Source organism: Trematomus bernacchii, unplaced genomic scaffold (genome assembly GCF_902827165.1).
Source record: "Trematomus bernacchii unplaced genomic scaffold, fTreBer1.1, whole genome shotgun sequence".
Taxonomy (NCBI): domain Eukaryota; kingdom Metazoa; phylum Chordata; class Actinopteri; order Perciformes; family Nototheniidae; genus Trematomus; species Trematomus bernacchii.
In genome coordinates, this window is record NW_022987605.1 from 2,416,169 (window position 1) to 2,431,398 (window position 15,230).

Here is a 15,230-nt window from a genome sequence, read left to right on the forward strand (position 1 = left end):
CCTCCCTATTCATTCATTCAGTTCTGATTCTTATTCTGATCTGGTACAGACAAACCTAATGATTGTATTTCCTTTTATAAAAGTTAACTAATAAAGTTGAATAATTTATATTAAAAGTACACATATTTTTAAAATAATAATAGAATCTGATTCAGCAAAACACAACTATTTTAACAATTGTATGTCTTTACTTGTGTTTTTAAACATCTATATATATTTTTGTATTGGGAGTTGATATATGAGAGTTATAGCAATAATAATTGTGTTTACATCACCCAACCCTAGCAGCTGCCTTCATGTTTACCTCAGCGAGTACAGTTGTTTTTTAAACCTACTTTTCCTGATAAACTACAAATCCCAGCGCCACTGTTGTTCTCGATTCGTCCCTGCTTTCTGAACCGAGTAGTGACACGTCACCTCACGTCACTACCGCACCTGCGCAGCCATCTTGAGCTCCTAGCAAGCAACGGACACAGAAGGCAGAAAATAGGAGTAAATTACGGCAGCCTGACCCGAAGAAACAAGGATATGTCCGCTAGTATCGAGGGTATATGAAACGATAAAGGTCGAATACAGTGGAACGACCTCGGGACGATAACGGAGACGGTAAAACAGCCATCCAAGTGCCTAGGATACCCGGACCTACAAGTCATCTTTTTCGCCGGAGTAGGAAGGAAGATTCGCCGACAGAAAAACACATCCAGAGAGAAACCATGAATCCCGAATAGTGAGTTTACATTTAACACGCTACATGTTAAGGCAGACCCTGTATTGGAAAGAATACTGTTTTAATATGGTGTATAAATAATTAATGCTAATTGTTCTGTCGATACATGTATAGTCAGATATTCGCTAGCTGGCTGTGAACAGGGCGCGGACAGCTCCTTTAATGTGTCGGGCTCCTTAACGTCAGCTGACAGGGCTCGTGCCTCACCGTGTCGGCCGTGTCAAGCGACCTCTTCACGGGACAAATAAACCACCAGTCCGCTGTGAAAAACTAGAGGAAAAACAAGATGGAACGCGGTCATAGCTCAACCTAGAAACTAGAACTAACACGGATAGCTTTAGCTTGACAGTAACGTCGTTTCATGTAGTAATGGAATACAGTTTGTTGAGCAGTGGTCTCGGTAGAGCCTGTTGTTGTTTCCATATGGACGTATCTTTCATACGCACAGGTGCATACTGTACCTATTTAAGACGCCGGGTACTCAAATTATTTAAAAATGGCTTCCCCTTTAATTCAAGGCTTACAAGCAAACTGATATTTAGCAGTGGTGTTAAGTAAATAAGTACATTTAATCAAGTACTGTACTTGTGTTTGAGGTACTTGAACTTTACTTGAGTATTTAAATGTGTTGGTACTTTGTACTCTACTTCAATTCAGAGGTATATTTTGTACTGTTACTCCACTACGTTTATGTAGTACCTTTAGTTACTTTGCAGGTATAGATAATCATATCATATAAATGATAAACAATATGATAAATAAGACTTAAATAAGACTTTATTTGCACCTGGATTGAAGTCAATAAGGTAATTGAAATGAGTTCCACCTTTACCAGCTTTCAAAACACATCAATAATATATTAGAAACATATACTATATGATTGTGAAATGGTCCAATCTGCATAATGACTGCTTTTACTTTTGGTTCATTAAGTATAATTTGATGCTAATACTTCTGTACTTTTACTTGAGTAACATTTTGAATGCAGGACTTTACTTTACTAGTATTCCTACACTCTGGTACTTCTACTTTGACTCAAGTAGAAGATCTGAGTACTTCTCCCACCTCTGATATTTAGCAAATATTAATAATCATAACTATTTGGTTGGTGCCAACCTAAAACAGGTTACCAGGTCATAATGTTGAATACTTGCAATGTGTTAATTTTGCAGTTAAAAGGCCCAAACTGGCTTCTATTACTTGCATGCTGGTGCTAACGCCAGGTGATACGGCAGGGAGCAGATGTTTGACGGCTGACCTGCAGCCATGAAACGAGAGGACACCCGGTGTCACCGAATCTGTCTGCCGGTGCGGAAACTATCGACTGTCCGGGAGTCCACAGGAGAAGCTTTTCAATCCCTATTGAACCCTGTCTAACTAGCTTTGCTAATACCTCCACACCCTTAGCAGACATTCTGGATTTCCCTGTGTGTTTAAACGAACTGTGCAACATTGCCTCTAGTTGGATATTACTCAATATTGGCTACCATTATACTGTCATTGAATTGATTGGGCTGGTTATCTTTCTAATATAAACGACCCTATGTAAAACGTGTATCTACTAAGTTTATTAATGATTAACAGATACTTTTGTAATGATTTATATCACAGGTATAACCATATAATAATACCATATTGAAGGTTGTCAGGTTGTTAACAAAAATAAAGCATGACACTAAAGTGATTTAGGAAAGCCCTCCCCAATAGATCGCTTGCCTTATCTTGACAACAATGAAATGATTACCAAGTTAACAGTGTTTATTATTAATGGCGGACCAGATCTGATGGGTCGTTATAAAATAAAATGTTTATTAATGATTCATTAATGGTTATAACTGCTGACCCTTTTGCAAAAACATCTTATATTACTCATTATAAACGTTTCTACTTCTATGTATTAGGTTTTAGTTAAATAAAACACAACTTAAAACGAATACAAATATGATATATATGATCAACGAGTGTATCAGCGATGTAGTACTTAACAAGGAGTGAGGTTACCAACCTACCCAATGATAAATCTTTGAAACAATGTGTTTTACATAAGAATCTGCTTATTTACTATCAGGTGCCGACTAAAATGTGTCCGTTGAAATTAGTTTTATCAAAACCAAAGCTTCATTTTTGTTCTGGCACTAGTATTAATACGGTTTCAAAAGATACACTGCCCTTCTTATGGCAGTAAAGCTATGAATGTTGCCACAATAACTATTGTTAGCTGGCAGCTTCCCTCAGTTTAAGTGTATATAAGGCTATGTACTTAAGATGGTCTTTGGATTTGTTGTTTGCCCTCAACATCAGTCCACATCAACAGAACCCCCAGCCATACAGACATGTGAAATGGGCTGATTGCGACAGTGCTGTTGCATCCAGTGTTTGTGAGATATTGCCAGTTGATCAAGTGTCAAGTGGCTGTGATGCACGACAGGTCTCAGTTTCCTATGACACAAGAATAGCAGGGGCATTGGGCAATTCTCTCCAGCTGTCTTTGCTGTGTGTCAAATTCATGTGATGTTGTTTTCCTCTCAGGGATTGGGAGGATGGAGGGTGGGAGCTGTTGTTCCATCCTTTTAAGAGAACCTGCCAGTACCAGCATAACAGTTAAAATCCTTCAAATGACATTAAAATAAGTATTGTTAAAGCATCAGTGTTGGATGTGGAATGGGCACCACAACCGTAAAGTTTTAAGTAATACCGAGCTCTAATTCTAGGGCCGGATCAACCTGCTGTAGTGCCCGGCACAAGTGTGTGATGGCCTATAGTAAACATTTCATTCATCCCACTGTGTGTGCATTCTGTATGTTTGTGCTGGAGTACGGCCAAGCCCTAGAATAGTTTTACCTTTGACTTTATTATTGAACAGCAAACAGTAGTTGGACAACAAAGACAACAGCAACAGAGTTGCAGTTGCAAACTTCATTACAAGCTATTTAATTAACCTCAAGTAAAGCAATTATTTTGGTCAAAACAAAAAATATTTGGAATAAGGAACATAAAAAGTAGCATTGTCCCAACATCCTAAGGGTTAATATATTGGCTGATCCATCAGCTAAATAAAGCAGAATATATTTAAATCCTTTCTTAACTGTACTCTTATGATTTAAATGATAAAAATCAACATTTAAACAAAGCCATACCTTCCCTCTCTTCAAATGATCCGTTGATCGTCAATCATATTCTCTCAATAAAACCGTTGTTAATTTCACCGCGTATCAACCATCGCATGTAAGATTCTAAATGTATTTGTTTTGAACCATGATTAGGTTTTTAAAGTAAGTAGCTTGTAAACAAATAAGCTGCTGCTTGTATTGGATCAGACTCCTCTGGCAAACACTAAATATTATAGGACTTGGATGAGAGTCAGGCAAAAAAAAACACTTTCTAGACCCTCTCTGTAATAAAAGCACAAACAATTTGGTCATGTTGCATCTGCTGGATTGGTATTGTATAACCTTAAAAAATCATTCCAGTGAATTCCACACTGTAATTATGCAGATAGAAAAATGGGCAAAATAAAGAGGATGTGATATCTGATTGGTAATTCATATTGGCAGACACCCTTATTTGTCACAAGCACCTTTTTCACGACAGAGCTTCAAGATGTAATAATGATGCGGGACTTTCAATAGGGCCTTCATCATGTCTGAGGGATTGTTTTGATACATAATATCCAACATAGGAAATCATTTGAATTGGCACAAACAAATTAGCACAAGCTATGCTAAGGTCAAACTATTTATCAACAAATCATGCAAATTCAAGGCTCAAATCAAAAAGAATGTATCAACTAACAAGTATTGTGTGTGTGTACCCAAAACCGCTTATATATTTGTCCTTTGTGCCATTTATTTTTGTCTAAATACTAATAAAAAAACATCATGAGCCACATTGTTGAACTGGGTTACATGACCCTATAAAATATTACCATAAACACACATTGTAGTTTGTTTTACTCAATCACAGACTGAACTGTATCCCAAAATAATCCCCAAGATTTATCCGCCGCTGAAAATAGCCCCCCACAAACGCAGTACCTTTTCTTACTGTTTCAGTTATTTTTGCTTAAAACGACAGTAACCAACTCTTTTAGCAAACTACTGAGCCGTCAACAAAAAGGAAACATCTTTGGGAGCGCTCTTAAAGCATCTCTTCAGTCTTTCCAATGGTCCTGGAGCTGAGAGACACCCAGGTGATAGTAGAGCAATTCAGGAATGATTGTAGGACAGACAACATGTTGTTGGTTTGAACATCTGCTTTGTGGACACTAGTAGTGGAAACGCGCCATTATGGCGCGTTTCCACTACACGGCCTCGCTCGGCCCTGCTCGGTATGGCTGGGCCTCGTTAGGACTGGCTCACTTTATGGCGCATTTCCATTACAGTTTAGGAACTGGGGCAGTATCTATAGTAACGCAGTGTAGGCGGAGCCGTGACGTGATCTTCAGAAAACCCCAGAAAAACAACACAGCCGTTAGCTGTTAGCACTCAGAGCTCACAGCTCCTCATATATGTTCAGAAACTAGACAAAAGTTAAACAAGTACAAACCACAGACTGCCTGTGTCATGGCGAATACAGTCGCTGCTTTATTTATGTCTGTATAGGCCGTTGTTGTGAGTGTGGACGGTCGGAGCATATACTGCGTTAGCTTAGCCAATCTCCATTTAGAAAACAAGCATTTTAAAAGGTTTTTCGCCTGCCGTCTGTCTGCAGACTTGACAAAGCATTAATTCATGGTTTTTACTAACCGGTTTCAGTATGTTGTTACTTCGGCATCATTTTGAAACGTATATTACAATTAAATCACGGTCAAATATGTCCATCTTGTTGTAGTTGTAGCCCCCTTGCCAGAGATGCTCTCTCTAGTTTAGCATACTCAGCCCGACTCAGCCTCGTTGTCTCTGGCCCTAGACCCGCGATTTTATAAGGCCAGAAAAACTGTGAATTAGGACCCGCCGGCCGGTACTAGGCCAAGTGGAAACGCAACCAAAGACGGGCCGCTGACGTCACAGCCCTCTTAAACCGTGCTCCGCGCTGTAGTGGAAACGCGCCATAAGAAAACAAAGGTTTATACTCAGGAAAGCTAGGTATAAAATATTGTTCATCTATCTTCCTTGGTGATGATGATATTGAAAAACCAGCCTGATGGGTGAGAAAGCTGTGTGTCAGTCACACTACACACTAGCATTGAGACGTGATGCATGCACTGAGCTTAAAGATGTGGCCCCTGTTCTGACCTGGAATGTTTTCTTTCAGTGACTATCTGTTCAAGCTCCTCCTCATTGGAGACTCTGGAGTAGGAAAGTCCTGTCTCCTGCTGCGTTTTGCGGTAAGTTTTCACCCTCTAAAACATGTTCTTCCCATTACTTTTGGTCTCTTAAAATCGTTGTCCTCCTTACACAACCTTTGGTCTAATTCTCACTCACTTTATCTCTGCAGGATGACACCTACACGGAGAGCTACATCAGCACCATCGGTGTGGACTTCAAGATCCGCACCATCGAGTTGGATGGCAAGACCATCAAACTGCAGATTGTGAGCGCACACACACACACACACACACACACACACACACACACACACACACACACACACACACACACACACACACACACACACACACACACACACACACACACACACACACACACACACACACACACACACACACACACACACACACACACACACACAGAGAACACCATCTGTAACCCTCACCTGAGCTAGGGCTTAGAGCCAACCATTGTTATCCAAACACACAAGAGGCCTTCTGTGTGTGCGTGTACATTTTACACTTGGTCCAAGCTGTAAGAGGATCCTGTTTTATTTAAAGGAACAGGCGACACCACCTGAAAACATCCAGTTTGTTAAGCATACACACAGCAGCTCTGCTAATGCTGTAGATATACACAAACAACTACAAGCCCACTTCACAGTGCTCTTTATTGACTTGCTTTTGTAGATTGAAACACACCTAATAATGAATGAACTGTTCGTGTTCCCGTCCTTTAGCTGATTCTCACAGTACAAATGAACCAGTAACCTGAAGCTTCACATTACTTGAACTTTTATGAACCTTGGTACGAGATTCTTCTTTGTGTTTACAAAGTTATACATTCCCAGTGTAGATCAAAAACAACAGTAGGAGTAACATACATGATGTCATATAAGCAGTTTGGTAAGCAAATGAATTCATTCGACAATTCAAGATAATATTGTTCACTTTGTGTTTTGTTGTGTACTGCAGTGAAACCCTCTAATTATGTTGCTGTAACTTTGACTCCTTGTGTTTATATAAACACTTTTATTCCATTTTCTGTCTTTTTTTATGAAGATTATATTTCAACGTATGTTTAGATTGATATCTTAATTGTCTTTATTTTATGTTTTTATTGCACATTCTTACTTTAACAGGTTTTTATTCAATTTCTATCTCATTCCAAAATGGAGCCACGGCCACGAAACCCAATTTCCCCCGGGATAAATCAAGTATTCTGATTGGTGATGATTCTGATTACAATGGTTGAGGACACAACAGGGTTACTAAATGCAATAACAGAACAGTAACAACGTGCTTCAGAGAACAGCACATAAAACTAAGTTTAGATAACCAGGTCTGGTTCGTTCTGTCAGGTGACGTGAGTTCAAAGCAGAGATAGAGGAATGCTCACATCACATCATCGACTTTAGGGAAAACTACAAAAGATTCCACTGTGTTCTTCACAGACCCAGGAACAGAGCTGGCGTACACCTGGGCAGCCTCTCAGCCAACTGCCAACTACTTCAAAGCATTGTTTTTTCCTTTTTCCAGAAATACTGTTACTTGTCAAATAAACTCATAAAGTGCTACAGCCACCAAAAACAAAAAGAGGCTGCTAAAATGAAGTGTGGTGGGGGGGGGTGTGAGCTGTACTCTATTAGCCTGTCAGTTAATATGGTAAACTCTGAATAATGAGCATTTACACATCACTAATTGCATCATTACAACATCACAGTCCTGTCACACCACTCTGCTGCTCTGTGTTATTTGTGTCTTCATCCACTAAGTATTTCCAAGCGCTGCTATTTTGACTGCTATCCAGGAATAAGCTCAATAGAATTGATGTTGCTACACTCCATTTGTTTATGGTACATCCTACTCCTCAATTCTCCATTTCTTATGCCTTAATACTGCTCCGTAAAGTCAAACAACACATGAGATCTTTGATTGCCTCAAGGTGGTTATAAGTTAAGGTATTAATCCATTTGTTCACATTCTTTATGGATTTGTGTTTATTAATGTTCTTTCTCTGCCTGTGTCTGCAGTGGGACACTGCAGGTCAGGAGAGGTTTCGTACCATCACCTCCAGTTACTACCGCGGAGCTCACGGCATCATTGTTGTATATGATGTGACGGATCAGGTGGGTAATCACTCCTATACTTTAGGATGTTATAGTTTGTCTTGTTACTTTGATAAATATACATTCTGTGTACCAAATATTGTTCATTACCCAACCCTGTTCCAGTTCAAACTTGTGAGTAATGGGCACATCTTTTAAAGCACAACATAGTTCATCTGATCCATCTGATGTGAATTACATGGACAGTTGTGTCTTGTCCTAGCATGACATATATAGCTATTTATTTGTATTCTATGATTGTATGAATACATAATTGTGACGCATATAAAAAGATCACACTATAATTCATTGCTAAACACAGCCTAAAAAACAGTTGCATCACTATCATGACCCAATCTCAACAAGTAGAGAACCCCTATTACTAGAACTACAAAATAGGTTTTTACTGCAGGGCTCTGGTGTGTGATTTCATTAGATTGTTCAGGTGTTAATGATGTACTACAATGACCTTTAGCTGTATGCATGTCCTCCCAGTGGTGTTGGAAGCATGTAGAGTGCTGCAGTTGGCTCTAAAGCTCACATCCTTGTCTCTGTGCAGGAGTCCTATAACAACGTCAAGCAGTGGCTGCAGGAAATCGACCGCTACGCCAGTGAAAATGTCAACAAGCTTCTGGTGGGCAACAAGTGTGACCTGACCACTAAGAAAGTAGTGGACTACACAACAGCCAAGGTGAGGCTGTGCATTCAGTCACAACATGATTATTATTCTCATCTGTGAGGGAGGGATGCACATTACATACTATTCTTTTGACTAATTAATGATAACGCCTGTACTATAATGGTTCAGCACCATTTCCACATAATACACCATGACAACAGTCATGGCATACCTATCACTGCTGAAAACACCTTCCCTTTCTAACGGATACATAGCTTTTATTAAACAATCAATTGTACTCTGGCATTTTTTTGATAGCTGTTAGAAACTCACACTTACTGCAGATTTTTCAAATCAATAGCCTTTAAGGAAACGTAAGGATTATTTCTTTGAATGTGAACACGCCTTTGCAGCCATCCAAGAAACATAAGATGCTCCGGATGTCACATTATGCTACCTAACACCAATCTACCATGACAACTGGTGTGTGTGAGAGAAACTCCCTCTGGAGGGAACACAGGGATGTTAGCCTTTGCAGACCATTTACATGCACTGAAACCTATAGAACACACTACAGGAGAGGGGAAACACCAAGGAGCATCATTGGGCATCTTTATGATTATTCATTATTGATTGATCTGTTTTTCTTTGACAAAAAAATGGCAAAACTTGAATACAGCATCCGTTACTCCATGTCTGTGTGTGATGAGTTCACTGTCCCACTATAAGTGTCCTCCATCTTCTCCATCAGGAGTTTGCCGACTCCCTGGCCATCCCATTCCTGGAGACCAGCGCCAAGAACGCCACCAACGTAGAGCAGGCCTTCATGACCATGGCGGCAGAGATCAAGAAGCGCATGGGCCCCGGGGCCACAGCCGGCGGAGACAAGCCCAACCTCAAGATCGATAGCACTCCTGTCAGGCAGTCCGGAGGGGGCTGCTGTTAAAGACCCCTCGCTCCACACCCGCCCACCCTGACCATCACCTCCACCATTCCCACTGAAATCTCCCTCTCTTCTCCGTCTGTGTTCCCTCACCCCACCACTCCTCCATCACACCCCCCTCTATCCGCCCTTCTGGAGATCCGGGGGCGGTTGATCAGAGGAGTAAACTGTAAGATTGTTAAGATTAGAAAACAGATTGAAACATTTGGGCCCCTACACCCGTCAAACAACGGAGAGAGGAAAGGGAGGGACGCTGAGGCCACTTTTACTTTCTGCCAAGAGGACAGAGAGGAAACAGAAACGGGGGAAGATTGCTATTGATTTAGGATGAAAGTGAGGCAGTGGAAGATTAGGTTTAGATACAAGTGAGCTTATTGCTACACACACACACACACACACACACACACACACACACACACACACACACATACTGTAGTGGGGGGGCAGAGGTTAAAAAGATTTGAGCCTTTTGGCAAAACTCTTTCCTCCTCAGGCTGTGTCTGTCTTTGCTGATCTCATCTCTCGCCTCAGCCCTACTTTCATCCCTGGAATTATTTACCTACACACACACACACACACACACACACACACACTGTAGATGCTCTTTTCCTGAACAGTGACTCATTGTTTTAAATGTATTGATGGAGATCCAGGGGAAAGCCTCTCCCTCCTTCGGTCCTCTCCCTGAAGCCACTCTGTTTCTTAAGGTGTGTTCAGACAGGAAGCAATGAGACTCTTGTGGTTTATCATTCACGTGCTCTCCACAACTTGCTGTTCTAATGCTTGACTCGCCCTTTTTATGCGCTGTCAGTTGAAAGGAAACATTTGCCTCTGCCAACTACGAGCTAAGACAGTACTTGGCAAACAGCCAATCATATTGCAGCGGGTCAACAGGCCCAACCACCTACACTTGGCATCAGATGTGTGCTATCCCCTTTGATTGCCAAAGGCTTTGGACAAGCATTATGTAGTTTCCCCACAAACTATTATATCCAACTGCTGTTCTTAAACTGTGGATTGTTGTTTTCAATTCTGCATCAACCAAGGAGTTATATTATTATTCATTTCTCTTTAACTCCACTACAACCACACTACCAGCTGGTAGGGCAGCAGGGGACAAACGTCTGATCCCAGACCCCCCGGGTGAACCTGCATCTGTTTATGCCTTTCCATAGCGTTTGTATGCAATCTCGCTAGCATTAAGAATGGACCTCGGTTTCTGTCTGAACACACCTTTGAGGGAACTGGAAACAGGTGACTGCAGTAGTCATGTGAAGAATGAAAACTCCTCACATGCAGCTCATGCTGAATAAGGCCGTGGTCACACTTTTGCTAAATTAATATTCAACTCACCGTGACTTCCATTCGACACGAGTGATGACGAATCTTTGCTTGGCATAGAGTTGAACTTTGGTCAAATCCATCAGGGGTCTTCATTAGCTCATGTGTGACCTTGCCCTAAACTGATCATCATTGTCGGGTTGAAGTTCCAAACATTGTTGGATGCAGTCCCACATGTGCACCACGGAAAAGAGGTCTTTGGAACCCGACAATGATTTAATTTGAAGCATTCTGAAGTGGCAGAGCAAAATAAAATGCACCTTCTAGCGCAGCAAGCTAGGTAGCATAGTGGCTACTTGTGGGGCTAATTTGCAAGCCAACCAGTTGCATTTAGCAAGCCAGCTAGCTTGGTCGCTAACAGCCAGTTAACACAGTTTACTCAAGAGGCCACTCTGTACCATAGTGTGTATGGTACCACACGGCTAATACCATAGCCTGCTTCTTTTTGGATCTATGTTCTCTTAAAAGCCAGAACGTGATTGGTCAGGGGCACAAATGTCCTCTGAAATGAATTATTTTGCTACTTTGGCTCGGCTACATACAGGAGAAAGATCTAGATGCAAAGACGGATCGTACTTGGTTCTGAAGGAAGCATTAACTGCTCAACACTTGGGGGAGAAGAGGAGTACTGGCAGGTCACTTAATTCCACATATAGACGTCAGAGCTGGGGTGGAGGCGGCTGTGAGAACAGCAGTATATAGGCTTCATTTGACTTTTTTAGTTTTCATCTCATACATTAAAAGCAAGCGACGTGACAACATGCTGTAACATTTGGCACGGGGGCTTCCTGGATACACTAAATATTACAGAGCAGATGCATAGAGGGGGCGAAGATTTAACTTAAATGAAAGCGATTGGCAACATTCTGCATTGATCTTACAATTTATTGTTGTTGTGGTTTTATTGTTTGTTTTTTATTTACTCATCGATACTTCTGAAGGAGACGTGTACAATTTGCTTAAATTCTCATGCTCAGCGGGTGACGGATAGCTTTTAGGGTGGCATTTCATTTCTTGCTTGTTTGCAGATGGAGCTGAGGTGGAGATGTGCTGTGGGTGTGTCTGTTTGCTGGGGGGGGGGGGGGGGGGGCTGCTGTTCCTTCCCTGAGAACGATCTGTTGTAATCGTGTCACATTCGGACAAACGGTTAGCGATTTCTTATTTGTCCCTGTGCATTTTGTGTTTCTGATCAGATGCTTTAGTTTGCCAGTTGTGATTATTTTTTCACATTTGAGTCTCTTACAATCATTACTCGGTATACTTTTAATAAACAAGGCTATATGTTCAAGATCAGGATAAAGGAGGCACTTTATTTGAAGTATACTGAAGCTTTCATGTTCAACAAAGCAAAAGACCTTTCTACATTTTTAAAGAAATGTTAATAATCATGGACACGGACACAGGAAGAATTCCCATATCAATTAAAAATCCTAAAGTCATCTTAAAGAAGCAGTGTTTCAGAGTAAACGTGTACTTCAGCGTGACATTTCATTCTATATGTCATATTTACATGAGAGGAACATATTCAATCCGTCTTGCAAGACATATATGTGAACAGATTTGATGTTCTGTTAGGATCTTGCTAGCCGTTTGTCATTAAATGCCCCCTGTTGGCATAGTAACGTTGAAATGGCAAAGGTATGAGAGTGTTTACATGCCTGGAGCGCTTCTCGTAACTGTGTTAGGTCTATTTCCAGGGAAACTATGAGGAATGTGAGGAAAAGAGCTTCTGTAGAGGGGCCTCCACACTGACGTAGAACTCTGAGACCTCAGCAATCTGAGCCCTAACCCTTCACCCCCCCTCACAAAGAACTGGAAACTAGCATTAGGGCCTTCTAAGAACTCACTTTGTTTTTACTTTACTCGGTTATCTGTGGTTCCTACACAGCAGGGAGATCCATGCTGAACTAAAGGAATTTAGTCTCGTTGTGTTCGGGGGCGTCTGGAGATTCCGGGACTGACTGGTCTTGGTTTGCAGACCGGATATGAACTCCCAATTCAAGGCAACCCTTTACTGCAACTTGATACACTTGATAAATCTGAATTCAGGCACAACAGAGACACAACACCTGAATCTAGCGGAGTCCACATTACGTGTGTGTGTGTGTGTGTGTGTGTGTGTGTGTGTGTGTGTGTGTGTGTGTGTGTGTGTGTGTGTGTGTGTGTGTGTGTGTGTGTGTGTGTTGGTGTGTGTGTGTGTGTGTGTGTGTGTGTGTGTGTGTGTGTGTTGTGTGTGTGTGTGTGTGTGTGTGTGTGTGTGTGTGTGGTGTGTGTGTGTGTGTGTGTGTGTGTGTGTGTGTGTGTGTGTGTGTGTGTGTGTGTGTGTGTGTGTGTGTGTGTGTGTGTGTGTGTGTGTGTGTGTGTGTGTGTGTGTGTGTGTGTGTGTGTGTGTACTTTAATCTCACATTAAGAGGAAGGGAAGGAAACAGCAGTCTCTGGGTGTGTGTGTAGATCTGGGTCAGGGTTGCGTGTAACATTCCTGAAGCTTTATGGACACATGTTGGCATCCTGGTATCACACTTGAGTAGATGCAGAACAAGCAATCGTTTGAAACCTAACACTTGAGACACACACACACACACACCCTGGATGTTGTCCTTTTTTAAATCTTACTTTCAACAAGTCTTGTTATTCTACTGATTTTAATGTATTCATTGAATACTGTGTTGTCTAGTCGATGGAAGAATGAGAAGGGGAATCTGAATTGGGGGGGGGGGGGGGTTAACACTTGCGGGGGGGGCTTTCGCTTATGAATGTGATTCTGATGCAAATACACTTTTCTTTCTTAGGTTTTTGTATTGATTTAGGGTGAAAGGGGGTATTTGTGTCCATGTCCTTTGCACACGTGTCCATGTCCTTTGCACACGTGTCCATGTCCTTTGCACACGTGTCCATGGCTGTTCAATGGCTTATTAAAGGCACTCACTAGGTGTTGTTGTTAATAAAAAGCACCGGGCAGGAGCTGCCTGTCACTCACCTTCTGTCTGTTTTCTGTTCGGCTTGTTCACTTTGGTGCTGTCTCCCTGCTGAGTTTGATCATGTTTTTTTTCTGTACATATTATAAATATATATATAATAAAATGATGAAAAAGATCAACGTCAAAAAGAGAGCTGGTCTGGTATTGTTACTAAACAGCATCCACATAACGGCTTCCTGAACACTGACGGACTGAACAGACATTATTATTGGGTGGGTGGAGGGGGGGGGGGGGGGGGGGGGGGGGGAGTACAGTTGATACAGTACTGTATGTGTCACTGTTGATAACTCTAATTCAGGCTGATGTAACCCAATGTAATCCTTATGACTAATCAGGATGTTTTAGTTTGTCCCCTTCTTTTCTTTGCGGATCCCCGTTAAACTGTTTTTGTGCAGCCTTTAACAAAATAGTTCAATGTAATTGTATGATTATGATAATGCCTTATTGTCTGTTTGCCGCTCATAGAGTCCTTTAGTGAACCCGGAAATGTTGAGTACCCCAAAGTGCTATGTTAGAAATGTATAGTAGGGTCCCCATCAAATAGAAACTGACGGATGCTAACCTGCATATGTTGGGCAATTTGCACAATTACCATAAGGTGCATTAAGGTACATCCCTATGCTGGTTACGAGACCATATTTTTTGGAATAGTGGATTAAACAGTGGCATCACACTGTGGGGGGTGGGGGGTGGGCTATCACTGGCAGCTGTTGTCACATGGTGGTGGACTTTTGGAGCACGTTTTAACTCCTGAACAACCCTGAGGACTGGGTGGCTGACTGGACTGACTGATCTGCATCAGAGGGATGCTGAGGAGAGGACCCCACCTCACCCCCCCTTACCCCACCCCTCGTCAGCTGTTTTCGGCACATTGGTGGCACAGCGGTAAGTCAACGACACTTGCCTCCCGACAGCAGAGGTTGCATCACCCAGGAGAGATACATGTTTACGTCCAATGCAACACTTGGAGAAAGGCTCTAGTATGTATTACAAGTAACCTTTAAGCAGTGGTGTAAGAAGTACTACTGTGTTCAAATGTGCAATTTAGCAACTGTCAAAGTTCTCTCTCTCATGCAGCTTATTTAGTAAGAGTTCCTCAGGAATAACAAACGTCATTTTCTACAGTCTAATATGATAAACATGTGAAACTGTTTAAATACATTCTAGTTTGAGTATTGTGTTTATTTGGGTCCTATAAAGCAGAAATATTTCAAATTCCAATTACATTGAGTAAGACAAGTAACA

General features: G+C 41.5%; 1 protein-coding gene across 1 annotated transcript; it reads left to right on the top strand.

Moving 5' to 3' along the window:
- Positions 1-417: 417 nt before the first annotated feature.
- On the top strand, positions 418-12,300 carry rab1ba (zRAB1B, member RAS oncogene family a). The gene is made up of 6 exons (XM_034130846.1): positions 418-727; positions 5,981-6,053; positions 6,164-6,259; positions 8,030-8,125; positions 8,664-8,795; positions 9,475-12,300. The coding sequence occupies exons 1-6, from the start codon at positions 714-716 to the stop codon at positions 9,667-9,669; spliced, it is 606 nt and encodes a 201-aa protein (XP_033986737.1). The 5' UTR covers positions 418-713; the 3' UTR covers positions 9,670-12,300.
- The last annotated feature ends 2,930 nt before the right edge of the window (positions 12,301-15,230 follow it).